The 12,680-nt window shown below is 37.2% G+C and overlaps 1 protein-coding gene across 5 annotated transcripts in view; it reads right to left on the bottom strand.

The window, feature by feature from the left end:
- The window catches only part of NCAM2 (neural cell adhesion molecule 2), a 557,227-nt gene that overhangs the window by 222,382 nt on the left and 322,165 nt on the right, over positions 1 to 12,680 (bottom strand). For all 5 annotated transcript variants that reach the window (XR_012161242.1, XM_073363287.1, XM_073363298.1 and 2 more), the window contains exon 6: positions 3,317 to 3,434. Coding sequence is in view for 4 of the 5 variants with exons in the window: in XM_073363287.1 (XP_073219388.1) it covers positions 3,317 to 3,434 (118 nt within the window). In the remaining variant the exon portion in view is untranslated. The remainder of the gene's footprint in view (positions 1 to 3,316; positions 3,435 to 12,680) is intronic.

Below are 12,680 nucleotides of genomic sequence, written 5' to 3' on the forward strand. Positions count from 1 at the left end.
TTGCATATTTCTGATAACTCTGGAAAACAAATGCCAAAATAACATTGTTTCACCAAAAACAGAAATAGCACACAGTACTAAACAAGACAAAATAACATTCTAACCCCATATCTGAACAAAAGCTCTGTGTAGCTCTAAGCTTGTCTCTTTCACCAACAGAATTAGGTTTAATAAAATATATTACCTCACCCACCATATCTCTACAACGTCAATGAAGCAGTAATGCTGAGGAAATGGTTTGAATTAAGGTCCAAATATAGACTTATAGATCAGTCTCTTGCAAAAGCCTCCTCATATTGCCTACAAGTGGCAAGATTTTGGTGGAGTAAACTTTAAAATTAACTTCTCAGAAATAATAAGGGAGGTAAATATTTTGATCTGTTTTTTTTTTTTCCTCAATACAGTCAAACCTGATCTATTAATTTCAAAAGAAACTAAATCTGAATGGATTTTTCTTTTTTTGGTTCAGTGGCAATTCCAAAAATAAAATAAAATAGTTTTGAGTCAACCTGAAAACATTTTTTTTTAAAAAATTGACTAATTGAAAAGTGATTAAAAAATCAATGTTTTGTTTAATCCAAAACAAAACGTTTTTCATTTTAAGCATTTTCCCACATTTTTATTTAATAAAAATAAAATTAAATATTTCAAAACAAAAAAGTTGATTTGAATCGAGAAATCAAAATGTTTCATTCTGAAAATGAAGTGTTGATTTTTTTCACAGATTTTTAAAAGATTTTTTTTCACCAAAATAATGTGGGTAAATCAATATGAATTTGTGAACTATTTGAGTCATCAAATCTCGATTTTTTGTTGAAAAAAATTATTCAGCTGAAAATTTTGCCCAGCTCTACTTAAAACTCATCTTGAGATGTCTCTGAGATGAGCATGAGAACAAGGAAAAAAATATCATCAGATAAAGATACTGATTAGTCAACGGAAGTGAAATCAGAAATGAAATTGACTATATGCATAATAACGTGTGGAATTAAGTTTGCTCCATCCACCGAGGAAATAGTTGAATTCCCACCTCCTATTATTATTACTTATTTGTATTTCAGTAGCATCTAGGTGCTGTTACCAAGATCAAAGCCCCATTGTAGCAGGCATTGTAGTAACACATAATCAAAGACAGTCCCGCTCCCCCAGAGAGCTTATATTGTAAACAGACAAAACAAATAACGGGCAGGAGGAGAAACAGAGAAGTGAATGGACTTCCCTAAGGTCTCAGAACACAGGTCAGTGGCAGAACGAGAAATAAAACCCAAGTCCACTGGCTCACTACCACATTCACTGGACCACATAGTCTCTCAGGGCCTGAGTAAGGCTTTATCCACTAGAGGTATTGGAAGGTTAACAACAACCATTTTCCTTAGTGAGGGGTCATTCTTGCTACTGAAGGAAGATCTGGTTCACAGACTATTTGCATAGGGCCTTCTGTAAGGTGTTTCATTTGTTTGTGTATTTTACTGTGATACTTTCAAATTAAAGTACACTAAAGATATGGTACTGAAGACTGACAATTCTAAACATACAGCTCCCCAAGACACAAGATGACTGTGTCCATCCTTCTCATCTTGAAAATGTAAACCACCATGTTGAATTGTCTTCTTGCAGTGAGGCAAATGAGGATATTAGATTTCTAATAAACTTGAGAGAATTCTGCCCAGCTGGGAGCTACATTTTATAACAAAAAGAAAAGGAGTACTTGTGGCACCTTAGAGACTAACCAATTTATTTGAGCATGAGCTTTCGTGAGCTACAGCTCACTTCATCGGTAACTCACGAAAGCTCATGCTCAAATAAATTGGTTAGTCTCTAAGGTGCCACAAGTACTCCTTTTCTTTTTGCGAATACAGACTAACACGGCTGTTACTCTGAAACCTGACATTTTATAACATGACCTCAAAGGGATACCAAGTTCCCAAAATGTGAAACTTTTGTTTGTGAATTCCACATCACCACTTCCAATAATTTGGGTTTGCATGATTTATTTTATTTTTGTTTCATCAGATAGAAACTGAATTCTCAGCTATATTAGTGAGTGGGGCAAAGATGGCACTTATTTACACCTTCTGCAATCCAAAGGAATTCATGTCAGACAAAGTCAGCACACCATTTGACACATACATCAGAAAGCAGGTGTCAGTCAAGGGAAACCAACATCTACCTAAGATGAATCTAACAGAATCTCTTAAGTTTCAAATGCTGAGTAACAATGAGAGAAGATAGCTGAGGAGAATCCCTATGGAGTCCAGTGCACTCTGAAAGATGTTCACAAATCTCTTGATCCTTTTGAAAGAGCACATGGGGGACAATTCATTCAAGCCCCAAACAGAAATACGTGTCCATACAAGGAATCTGAGCTATTTCACACTCAGACACCAGATTCCATCCTTTGTGAATAGATCAGGTGTTGAAACAAAAGGCATGTAAGTCTGTGCCATAAATATGCATGGAAAAGCTGAGAAACCAATGAAAAGCTTTCAGAGAGGTAACCGTGTTAGTCTGTATCAGGAAAAACAACGGGGAGTCTTTGTGGAACCTTAGAGACTAACAAGTGTATTTGGGCATCAGCTAGAACCTACTTCATCAGTTGCATGCAGTGAAAAATATAGTAGACAGGTATAAAAGCTGAGATCCTTAAAGACGTTATGTGGCAAATTTTCAAAATTGCAGTTTTAACCATATAAATCTCACTGACTTCACCTGGAAGATATACTCCATATCCCCCAAACAGTTTTCTATTTTTACAGATTCAGATTTGCAAGAGTATCCACAACTTGTCTGCAAATAATGGAATCAAATATCCAGACAAACTAACACAACACACAGAAGCCATACCTGTTACTGAATATCTGGCTGCACTGGACGATCAGATGATTAAAATCAGCTTAAGATAGATCTTCTTTTACATTGTATTGATGTATAATATAATACTGTTACTTTGTGTGTTGGACATGTATTTATAGCATTACATCTGTATTCAGTGTTATTTTAGGTAGTTGTATATGGGATTGGAGAGTGAAAATTTCATGGAGAAATTCAGAAATATATCTGTTGCCTTTTTTAAAGTCATAGGTTCTTCAGCTTTATTTGTTTCTCCTTTAATGTGAGACACATTAAAATATGTTAGATATTTTCCAATTTTTCTTTCTTGATGATAAACATAGTTTGATCACATGTGTGTTATTTAATTTGCCTAGCAATTCCTGATAAACAGCCATAAACACAATGGAGGTAGTTTATTTCAGTATGATACAAACTCGTAACACATTTCAAATCTTTCTGATATACAGAACTAAACTGAATTTACCTATGCCAGCTGATTTCAGGTTCAGGAGAGCCAGTGGCTCTACAGAATAAAGTAATTGCCTCTCCCCGATCTGCTGTAGCATTAAAGGACTTCTGTAGCAAAATAATTGCTGGAGGAACTGAAAGAAATGTAAAAAAATACATGTGAGGTAAACTAATTGAAAAAATATAAAGGTTCAATTGCTTCTGTGGAAACTTTGAACAGAACAATCCTTATTAAGCATTTAATTTACAAATACAAAATGAAGTCAGCTTACAGTATCAGATAACACTAAGATATTTTCAAAGTTGTATTTCCTTCAGACGACATTAATCATTATTATTTCTTTGTAATGTTATCAAACCACTTGTGTATGGTTTCTTTTGAAGTAAACTAACAACAAAATGAATATAAGCATCTTTTTCTCCTGATCTGTTTTATTAAATAAGATTTAAAAGTAGCTGAAGGACCATACCTACTGTGTGCATGTCAGTGCAGAGAGACTGATTAGTGTTAATTAAACTACTTGAAATGAAAATGTCTCTCTTTTCTCCTCCCTCTGACACAATCGTGCAGCTGAGAGGCAACCATGCACTGATGTGAGACAGCACTTTCAAATTAGGTATCAACCCATAATGTTCTTCTTGATTAAACATATTTAATTCTTCTAAACAAACTATAGTATATTTTCTGGACAGGAATATCATCAGCTTAAAATGATACATTGTGCTAGAGTTCTGCATATACAATCCATATCTAAAATTATATTTCCAAAAATTCTAACTAATTATTGTGTCCTGAGAATTGCATATTTTGCATTTTTGACATAATGCAGTTATTACTAAAACAGTAATTTGCACTGAATACCTCATCAATATTCATAATAAAAAGCTGTTTAAGAAACAATAAAGTAGAAGATGTAATTTAATATCTCCATTCATGATACTAATCCTATTATTCTACTGGAATGGACTAAAGACAGATGGTATGAATCTTAATTTCCACAAAATTCATACTCAAGATGAACTAAAAGCATCTATTATATAATTAGAGAAGTCATAGTTAGACATCTCTGATAGGTAATCAAAAATCCTAGATCCTCTATGGCCAAGCAGATTTGAAATCACATATGTTCTTTGCTTGTACTGTACCGAGAGAAGCTCAAGGACTTTGACCTGAATTTTCTGCCATCAAGTTCACTTTGCTCTGCTGCCTGACATTCACGCTGCCTGTGCTGGAATGCCATCCCACAGAATAAGGAAAGGAAGGGGGGGTGTTGGAAGAGGACAGAACAGGGAAAACAGAAGAGCTATTTTCCACCAAGCCCAATTCTCTGCTGGCAAGGATATCTTGTCAGCAGGATAACTTAGAGTTGCCCCTGTGCAGCTTTAACTTATGTGGTGGCTGCTGGGTGAGGATCAGGGAACCACAAACAGCTCCCTGTTAAAGTCTCCTCCCTCCACTGTATCCAAGCTCTGCTTGGCCAGAGGAGAGAATCACTCCCTTTTGCTTTAAGCCAAAGACTTTATTTTCACAGACAAATCACTGCCTCCCACTTTTAATTTCAAAACATCTCTCTGGCAATTACAGAAATTTCTTATATGGAAAAATATTAGGCATGTGTTTAATGAATTTCTAGCTCTTTTGTGTTATGCTCTAGCTCCTGGACCTGAGCAGGAACCAACTCCAGGTAATCAGACAGCTCTTTGTGGACCAACAGCAAGTTCTCCATTGACCACAAACTCCATGTATGGAGTTTGGGATGTATAAGTAGGGGCATAGCGAGCAGATCGAGGGACGTGATCGTCCCCCTCTATTCAACATTGGTGAGGCCTCATCTGGAGTACTGTGTCCAGTTTTGGGCCCCACACTACAAGAAGGATGTGGATAAATTGGAGAGAGTCCAGCGAAGGGCAACAAAAATGATTAGGGGTCTGGAACAAATGACTTATGAGGAGAGGCTGAGGGAACTGGGATTGTTTAGTCTGCAGAAAAAAAGAATGAGGGGGGATTTGACAGCTGCTTTCAACTACTTGAGAGGTGGTTCCAGAGAGCATGGTTCTAGACTATTCTCAGTGGTAGAAGAGGACAGGACAAGGAGTAATGGTCTCAAGTTGCAGTGGGGGAGGTTTAGATTGGATATTAGGAAAAACTTTTTCACTAGGAGGGTGGTGAAACACTGGAATGCGTTACCTAGGGAGGTGGTAGAATCTCCTTCCTTCGAAGTTTTTAAGGTCAGGCTTGACAAAGCCCTGGCTGGGATGATTTAATTGGGGATTGGTCCTGCTTTGAGCAGGGGGTTGGACTAGATGACCTCCTGAGGTCCCTTCCAACTCTGATATTCTATGATTCTATGATTCCACTGAAGTCAAGAATTTCAAGATTATGGACTCAATTCAGAAACTTGCTTAATCATTTCAAATGATCAAAAAGAGATATAATGAAGTAATTTTATTCTAAGCCTCATTCTTTCTTTGTAGGCCCAAGGCTTGCAAACATTTGAGCTTCCCATCTTTCTTGATTGATCTGTAATTTTATTTTTGGTCCAAGCCTATTAGGTACCATTAAGAGAAGATGGTAATAAAGAAGGAGCCTAAGAGAAAAACAACAAACTCAAAGCTCCAGAAACTAACATTTATATATCAAACACATTTTCTTTTAAAAAAATTGCTTTTTAACTTTTGTTTGTTGACCTGGATTTTGTTAGCATTTCACCTATTGTACAATAAAGTCAAGATAACCAATCCACTGAATAGCCATTCAATGCTAAATCAGTTCTTGGAGGGTTCAGAATACATCTTTTCCTTGTCATCCATGAACATTAATTAGAGAGAATAATTTGTGGAAGAGAGATCATCAGGAAACACATACCTTATAATTAGGCTTGGAAGGATTAGTTTTTAATTGGTTAATGTCAGTATTATATATATATATATATATATATATATATATATATATATATATATATATATATATATATATATATAACCAATTAAAAACTAATATATAGTCTATACAATTTTGACTTTAAAACTAGAAAAATAAATGAACTGAAGGATGGAAAGTGATGTAAGATCAACAGATCCTATGAATTTTCATTAACCAGAAGTTCTAAATTCCAGCCCTGCTTTCAAGGACACCCAGAGAAGTGAGAAATAGCTCAGTAATCAAACTGAAATAAATTACCACTAAAATATTCTAACACTAATGTAAGGTACAGGTTCAGCACAGAATTGTGTTGAGATACTACACTGATGGGAGGCAATATAAAGTCCTAAAATACGTATACTAGTGTTCTACATGTTTCCCACACCCTAGCTCCAATGACAGAGAATAAGTGGCAGCACATTAGGCCTGCTTCTTCTCCCACTGAAGTCAATAAGCCTGTTGTCATTGACTTTAACGAGAATAGTATGAGGCCCTTATTGCCCTTCTGTACTAGTATTCATGTCTTCTGTCAACTGTAATTCAGTTGCCCTGTATCAGCATGTGATGTGAAGATAAATTTACTTCTTGTCCCATCATGTCTGTACAATATACAGTGGGCATAAATGGCAAAAAGTACATAAGCACCATTTCAGGTATTAGAGTAATCCTGAGAAAAAGCAAGCTCCAACCTTATTCTATGACACCAACCAAACTGGGTGCACTATGCTCCGAAGGAACCTCTCTCTTCATAAATCAAAGTGAAATCAGGTGCTAATGTGCAAATGTACATTTCAGATGTTCTATTTTTAATATATTTCAGACAATGCACCTGACTTGCTGTGAAGAAAATTCTGGAGAGAAGATATGCATCCCTAATCAAATACTGGAATGTAATGACTGAAGAAAGGAAGATGATAATGAAGATTTTGTCTTCAGATAGAAAGCTCCAATTATACTGTCTTGGTCATAGATACGAACTACAAGAGCACAATAACATCAGCTCTTTCCATCACAAAGTACTGCATTATTTTTCTGAGCACTGTTTCCTGAAATGAGATATTCAAATGGTGCAATAATAATATGCCAATAAGTTATACTTTTTATTGTATCATGTTTATGATTGGACATAGAAATATTGTATTCCCAAAACAAGGAACCTCCACAGCTGACTGTCAATTATCTAGACAGATATATTACAAAACTTTTTTTCAGGACATTCATTGCATTTTCCTCTCCTCACAAATTCAAAAGGTGGATGTGATAAAGGAAGCGTATAGAGCCTCAAGAGTTACGGTGTTAACAATACATGCAATTTCAAAGAGTTTTGACATGACTGTGGGATTGAGACAGAGCAGTGTGCAGAGTCCACTTCTCTTCATTCTAGTTATGGAGTTAATTAGTAGGAGAATCAAGACTGTGGAGACACAGAGAAAACAAATGTATACTGAAGATCTGGCCCTTTTGATTGACAGAAAAGAGGGACTGGTAAATATGGTATCAGAGCAGGCATCTGTTTTTGAAGACCATGGTTTGAAGGTAAACCCAAAAAACCATGAAGTTATACAAGTACAGACAGGAGAAGAAGAAAGAATGAGAGAAAGAGGACAGCAGGAAAGGATGTAGAAGATCAAGGATACATGAATGACTTTGTCCAGTTAAGTTTGAAGAGAAAAGGACTGGAATCACAAGATTTATGAACCTGCACTATAGACCAGAGTGGCGAAGAACTGCTGGCACTCTTACCCCATGTACATAGGAATTGGAGTCAAGACGTGAAGTGAAAAGACATGCTGTATATTTTTAACTTGACAAATTTTCCTTGATATTTCTTTAATTCTACGAGTCTCAAACATGACAGCAGACTTTTATATGGATAGTTTATGTTTCCAGAACATTTTAAACTAAGATCCCATGATCCATTTTTAAACAAAGAGGGCTAGATCCCTAGCTGGTGTAAATTGTGAAAGCACCATTGATATAATGGGGATTCACTGATTTACACAAGCTGAGAATCTGGTCCAATGTTCCCTACATTTCAGCAAAAGCCCAAATCCTACAGGAGACTGAGCCTTGAGAGATACTTGAGAGCTTTTACTGAAGCCACTGTAAGCTCAGGGTGCTCATTGCCTTGCAGGATTGGACTCACAGTTATTACAGTTATATAAAATACTAAAGGGGGTGAGGGGTTAATCAATATTATTATCTGCGTTTCTAATCTATGTAGTGGGTGGATATTCAATGAGATACAAATCCATATCCCAGGCTACCCTAGTGGTAATGCATAGGACTCACATATTTTTATGGTCTGAAAAATGTACTGGTCTTGAAAGATGCCCAGGTTAAACCTCTTCTGGTCTAAAAGAACTTGTAATTTCCATAAAGAAGTAAAAAAAATAATACAAAAAATAAAATTAAATTTAAAAAATCACAATAGAATATTGCATTTCCAATAACCAGAAGGACTAATCATTCAATAATTAAACCTTAAAGCCCTGAAGGTCTGTTTATCATCTACAGTGCCAAGCTACGGACAAACTTGTTTAAACAAATAGGTATTGTGTTGTATGCAGAGTCCTATCAATGCCACACTTTCAGTTGCCCATCCAACACTTGATCACAAGCCCTTCTGCCAAACCATCCCTTTTACCTCCTTCTCATTCACATGCATCAACTCTCTTACCCCAATTCATCTTCTGAACTTCCCTACCCTGTATGATAAGTGCCTCCTAAAGACTCCTTTCTCCACTATCAAACACTACTGTCTGCTGTACTTCTGTTACCTGTACATAATCTTGTCCTCTCTGCTTCCCATGAGTCAATCTCACAATCCCCAGCGTATCTCTACCTCGATCGAAGTACCCCTATGGACCACATCACCTCTTCCCATTTACCAGACTCTGTTGTCATCCCATTCCCTACAAGTATCCAGTCCTAACCTGCTAGCTGCATGACTCAACTTTTATATCTGTACTCCAGACTAGCACTTAGTCCAGTCCCCTGCATATAAAAGGAAGACTGTTAGACACTCTTCAGAACAAAAACTTTTAAGCTCCACTTTTGATAGAAGACCCCACCTCTGCAACCTCAGTATATTTTTCAATTTATTGTCAACGTCTAAATATTTTACTTACTTGAATGTAACTTTAAAAGGTGAAATTATTTTTTCAGATAACATCAGATTGTTACATTTTAAAAATGTAGGCTTTGACTCTTTATTTAATCTAAATCTGCACGAGTGTTACTGTCTCACAATGAGAATGATCTTCCATTTGTATAGTACTTTTTCATCGCAAAAGGAATCCAAAGCACTTTGCAAACACTCTTTATCCTGTGATCCCTTCAAATAACATACAACTGATATTTATCCACCTCTCTGTTGAAATTCATCAATGATTTAATAGCACTCATCAACACTACACAACATTTTAGACCAGTATGTTAAGAAGAAAATACTTTCCAAGTGAAATTGCAGGGAGAATTTAGGTAGGTGGGATGTAATTGCGTCCTGGGATAATATTTCATTAGGGACACTTGATTTAATAACTTGGCTCTTAAGAAAAGCACTCTGGAATCTTTAAAGGTACCAAGGGACCAGCACCTAAGTTTTGTACCTCCTTTGAAAGACAGTTCTCTTAATACTACAGTAAATTCTAATCCCATGTTGGGACATTGTTCATTATTGACCACATGTTTATTTGTCTGTAATAAGCTATGCGTACCCACAGAGCTGAATAAATGATAACAACACTGACTTAGAGGGACAAGTGTCATCTCCTGAATTACAAATACTTCAAGTAGCTTCCTGGGTTTCCCTCATGGCTAGCCAGTACCAACACAGTCAAATCCTTCTTAGTGTATGTGATTTCTCAAGATAGCGTGCAAAGTGGCATGAAAGCAGCCACCTAAATGAGGGAAATTCTATATTCTGAAGATATATCTATATTTTAAAATAGGCAAATATGACCAAGTGCTATACTTCAGCCTTCCAGTATAAGATTGATACTATAACCACCATTAAAATGATGAACCTAAGTCTGTCCATCTTAGGTATTTATGAGGTGGTATTCAGATTGGTATCGAGTACTTTAGTACAGTGTTTCCCAAACTTGTTCCACCGCTTGTGCAGGGAAAGCCCCTGCCGGGCCGGGCCGGTTTGTTTAACTGCCGCATCCACAGGTTCAGCTGATCGTGGCTTCCACTGGCAGCGGTTCCTTGCTCCAGGCCAATGGGAACTGCTGGAAGTGGTGCGGGCCAAGGGACGTACTGGCCGCCACTTCCAGCAGCTCCCATTGGCCTGGAGCAGCGAACCTATGGACGCGGCAGGTAAACAAATCAGCCTGGCCCGCCAGGGGCTTTCCCTGCACAAGAGGCAGAACAAGTTTGGGAAACACTGCTTAGTATATGTTGTTTATTTTTGTTCCTAATATCTCATACTACAATGAATTAATACTACAGTATTTATATATTTGATAGGTGTTTTAACACCTGAAGAGTTGCTCTAACTCTCCAAAAAATTTTAAAGTACTCTAAGAATTATCACTTACAGAGATCCATATATGTGCAATTTGTTCCCTTTTAAAACTGGCTTCTTTACCTATTTGCTCTCCATTCTGGCACTTCCCTAGTACCAAGAATTCAAATGTCCAAGGAGCCATGAAGGGTAGGGCAAGAGAAGGGTCTAGAAAACAATCAGGGAGCTCCTGCAGCAAAGGATGGGGAAGGACTCTATATAGGTGGAACAGAGAGATGCTGGGGCCCAGGATGATTAAGAAGAAGGGGGAAAAAGGTGAGTTGACCTACAGCATCAGCTTTTTCTGCACCTTCTGCTCCTCAGTTGGCCTTTCCCTGAAGAACTCAATTAAAACTGTATTAAAAATAAAATGGAAGATTTCACAAAGCTCCAAAACTGGACAGTATCCATGCACAAAAAAACCTCTTGCATAGCTCTCCTATGCTTTTTAAAAATTATTTTAACTATCTGACTATCCCATTTTTATTTTATGGAAGAGGAGAAGGTACTGTGGGGCTGCACTTGTAAAGGTTTTACAGGCAGAGAAAATTGATGCATTTTTGCTGAAACAGATTCAGAGACATTTCCCTTTCTTGTTAGGTGTCATTGCAATTTATTTATTTATTTATTTATTTATTTGTAATGTTACTTTACAGACCCAGTTGGAAATAGATTTAGTACACTTAGCTTCATCTTACAGAAGACAGTCATTCTGATAAATCAAGGAGGAGACTCTACAATGTGAAATGATTTTAGTGTTGCTCAGTTGGTAACTCTTTTGCCTCTAGATCATAACACTGAGTTCAAAGCTAGAAGTGTTCACTGATAAAGATGTTGGGCCAGATTCAGACTGAGTATGAAGAGGTACAACTCTACTGACACCATTCACTCACACAAGGTTAGAATTTGGCCCACCATTTTTAATGCAATGCGTTGTGCCAGACACAGCCTTCCTCTCCATCTCTTTTTAAAAGTCCAGTATGAAGTGAAAGATTTCATAGCACTCTTCAAAATGAGAAGGAGATAACTCCAATGTTCAGGTCAACAATTACCTGTCTTGATAAATTATGTTCCAATATCCATGCTGTGAGTGAACTCACTGCATAATGGTTGCTCTTTTTCTGTACCCAGTGATGGAACTAACAGCATTTATTTCATTTACTTTGTGAAACACTCAAGGATACCTAGAGCATTCAATACATTATAGGCTGTAAAGCTTTTTTTCTATTCAAATCCCCTTTATTATATATTATAGTCAAGAATTTTTTTTTCCAAGTAAGAGACACCCAGCCATATAGGGTATGTCTACATTTGAGGTGGGCGTGTGTGCTTCCCAGCTCATATAGACTTACCAATGCTAGCTCTGCTTGAGCTAGTATGCTAAAAAACCCAGCAGTGTAGACAGGTAACATTGGTGGTGGCCAGGCTAGCTCCCTGTATATGTGGTGGGGCCGGATGGATATGTACTCAGACAGCTAGTCCATGCAACCCCAGCCACACTGCAATTTTTAGTGCACTAGTTTGAGCCAAACTAGCACAGATAAGTCTATGTGAGTTGAGAATCACATGTCCCAGCTCAAATGTAGGCTTACATATAGAAATACTGTGATATAGTAAATACTATAGGCTAGACTATGGGAATTGCACATAGCCAGGACTCAGGAGTATTGCACACAGAGGAACCAGAGGGAAACATTTCCCCTTATATACACAGAGCATGCACACTCCTATACCCTTTAATTGGGGCACAGCACAATCTTCTGCCCTCCCTCCCACTCCCTTTCCGTGCACTATTGATAACAATCTAAAGATGTATTGCTTTAAATATCACAGCTATTGTTTATCGCTATGGATTCAAGGAATACCCGTGCAACGAGTAACCTTTACTCACACGAGCAGTCCAGACTTCAATAGTTTCATTGATACTCAAGTGAGTAAGGGTTTGCA

Source organism: Lepidochelys kempii, chromosome 1 (assembly GCF_965140265.1).
Source record: "Lepidochelys kempii isolate rLepKem1 chromosome 1, rLepKem1.hap2, whole genome shotgun sequence".
In the NCBI taxonomy this organism is placed as follows: Eukaryota; Metazoa; Chordata; order Testudines; family Cheloniidae; genus Lepidochelys; species Lepidochelys kempii.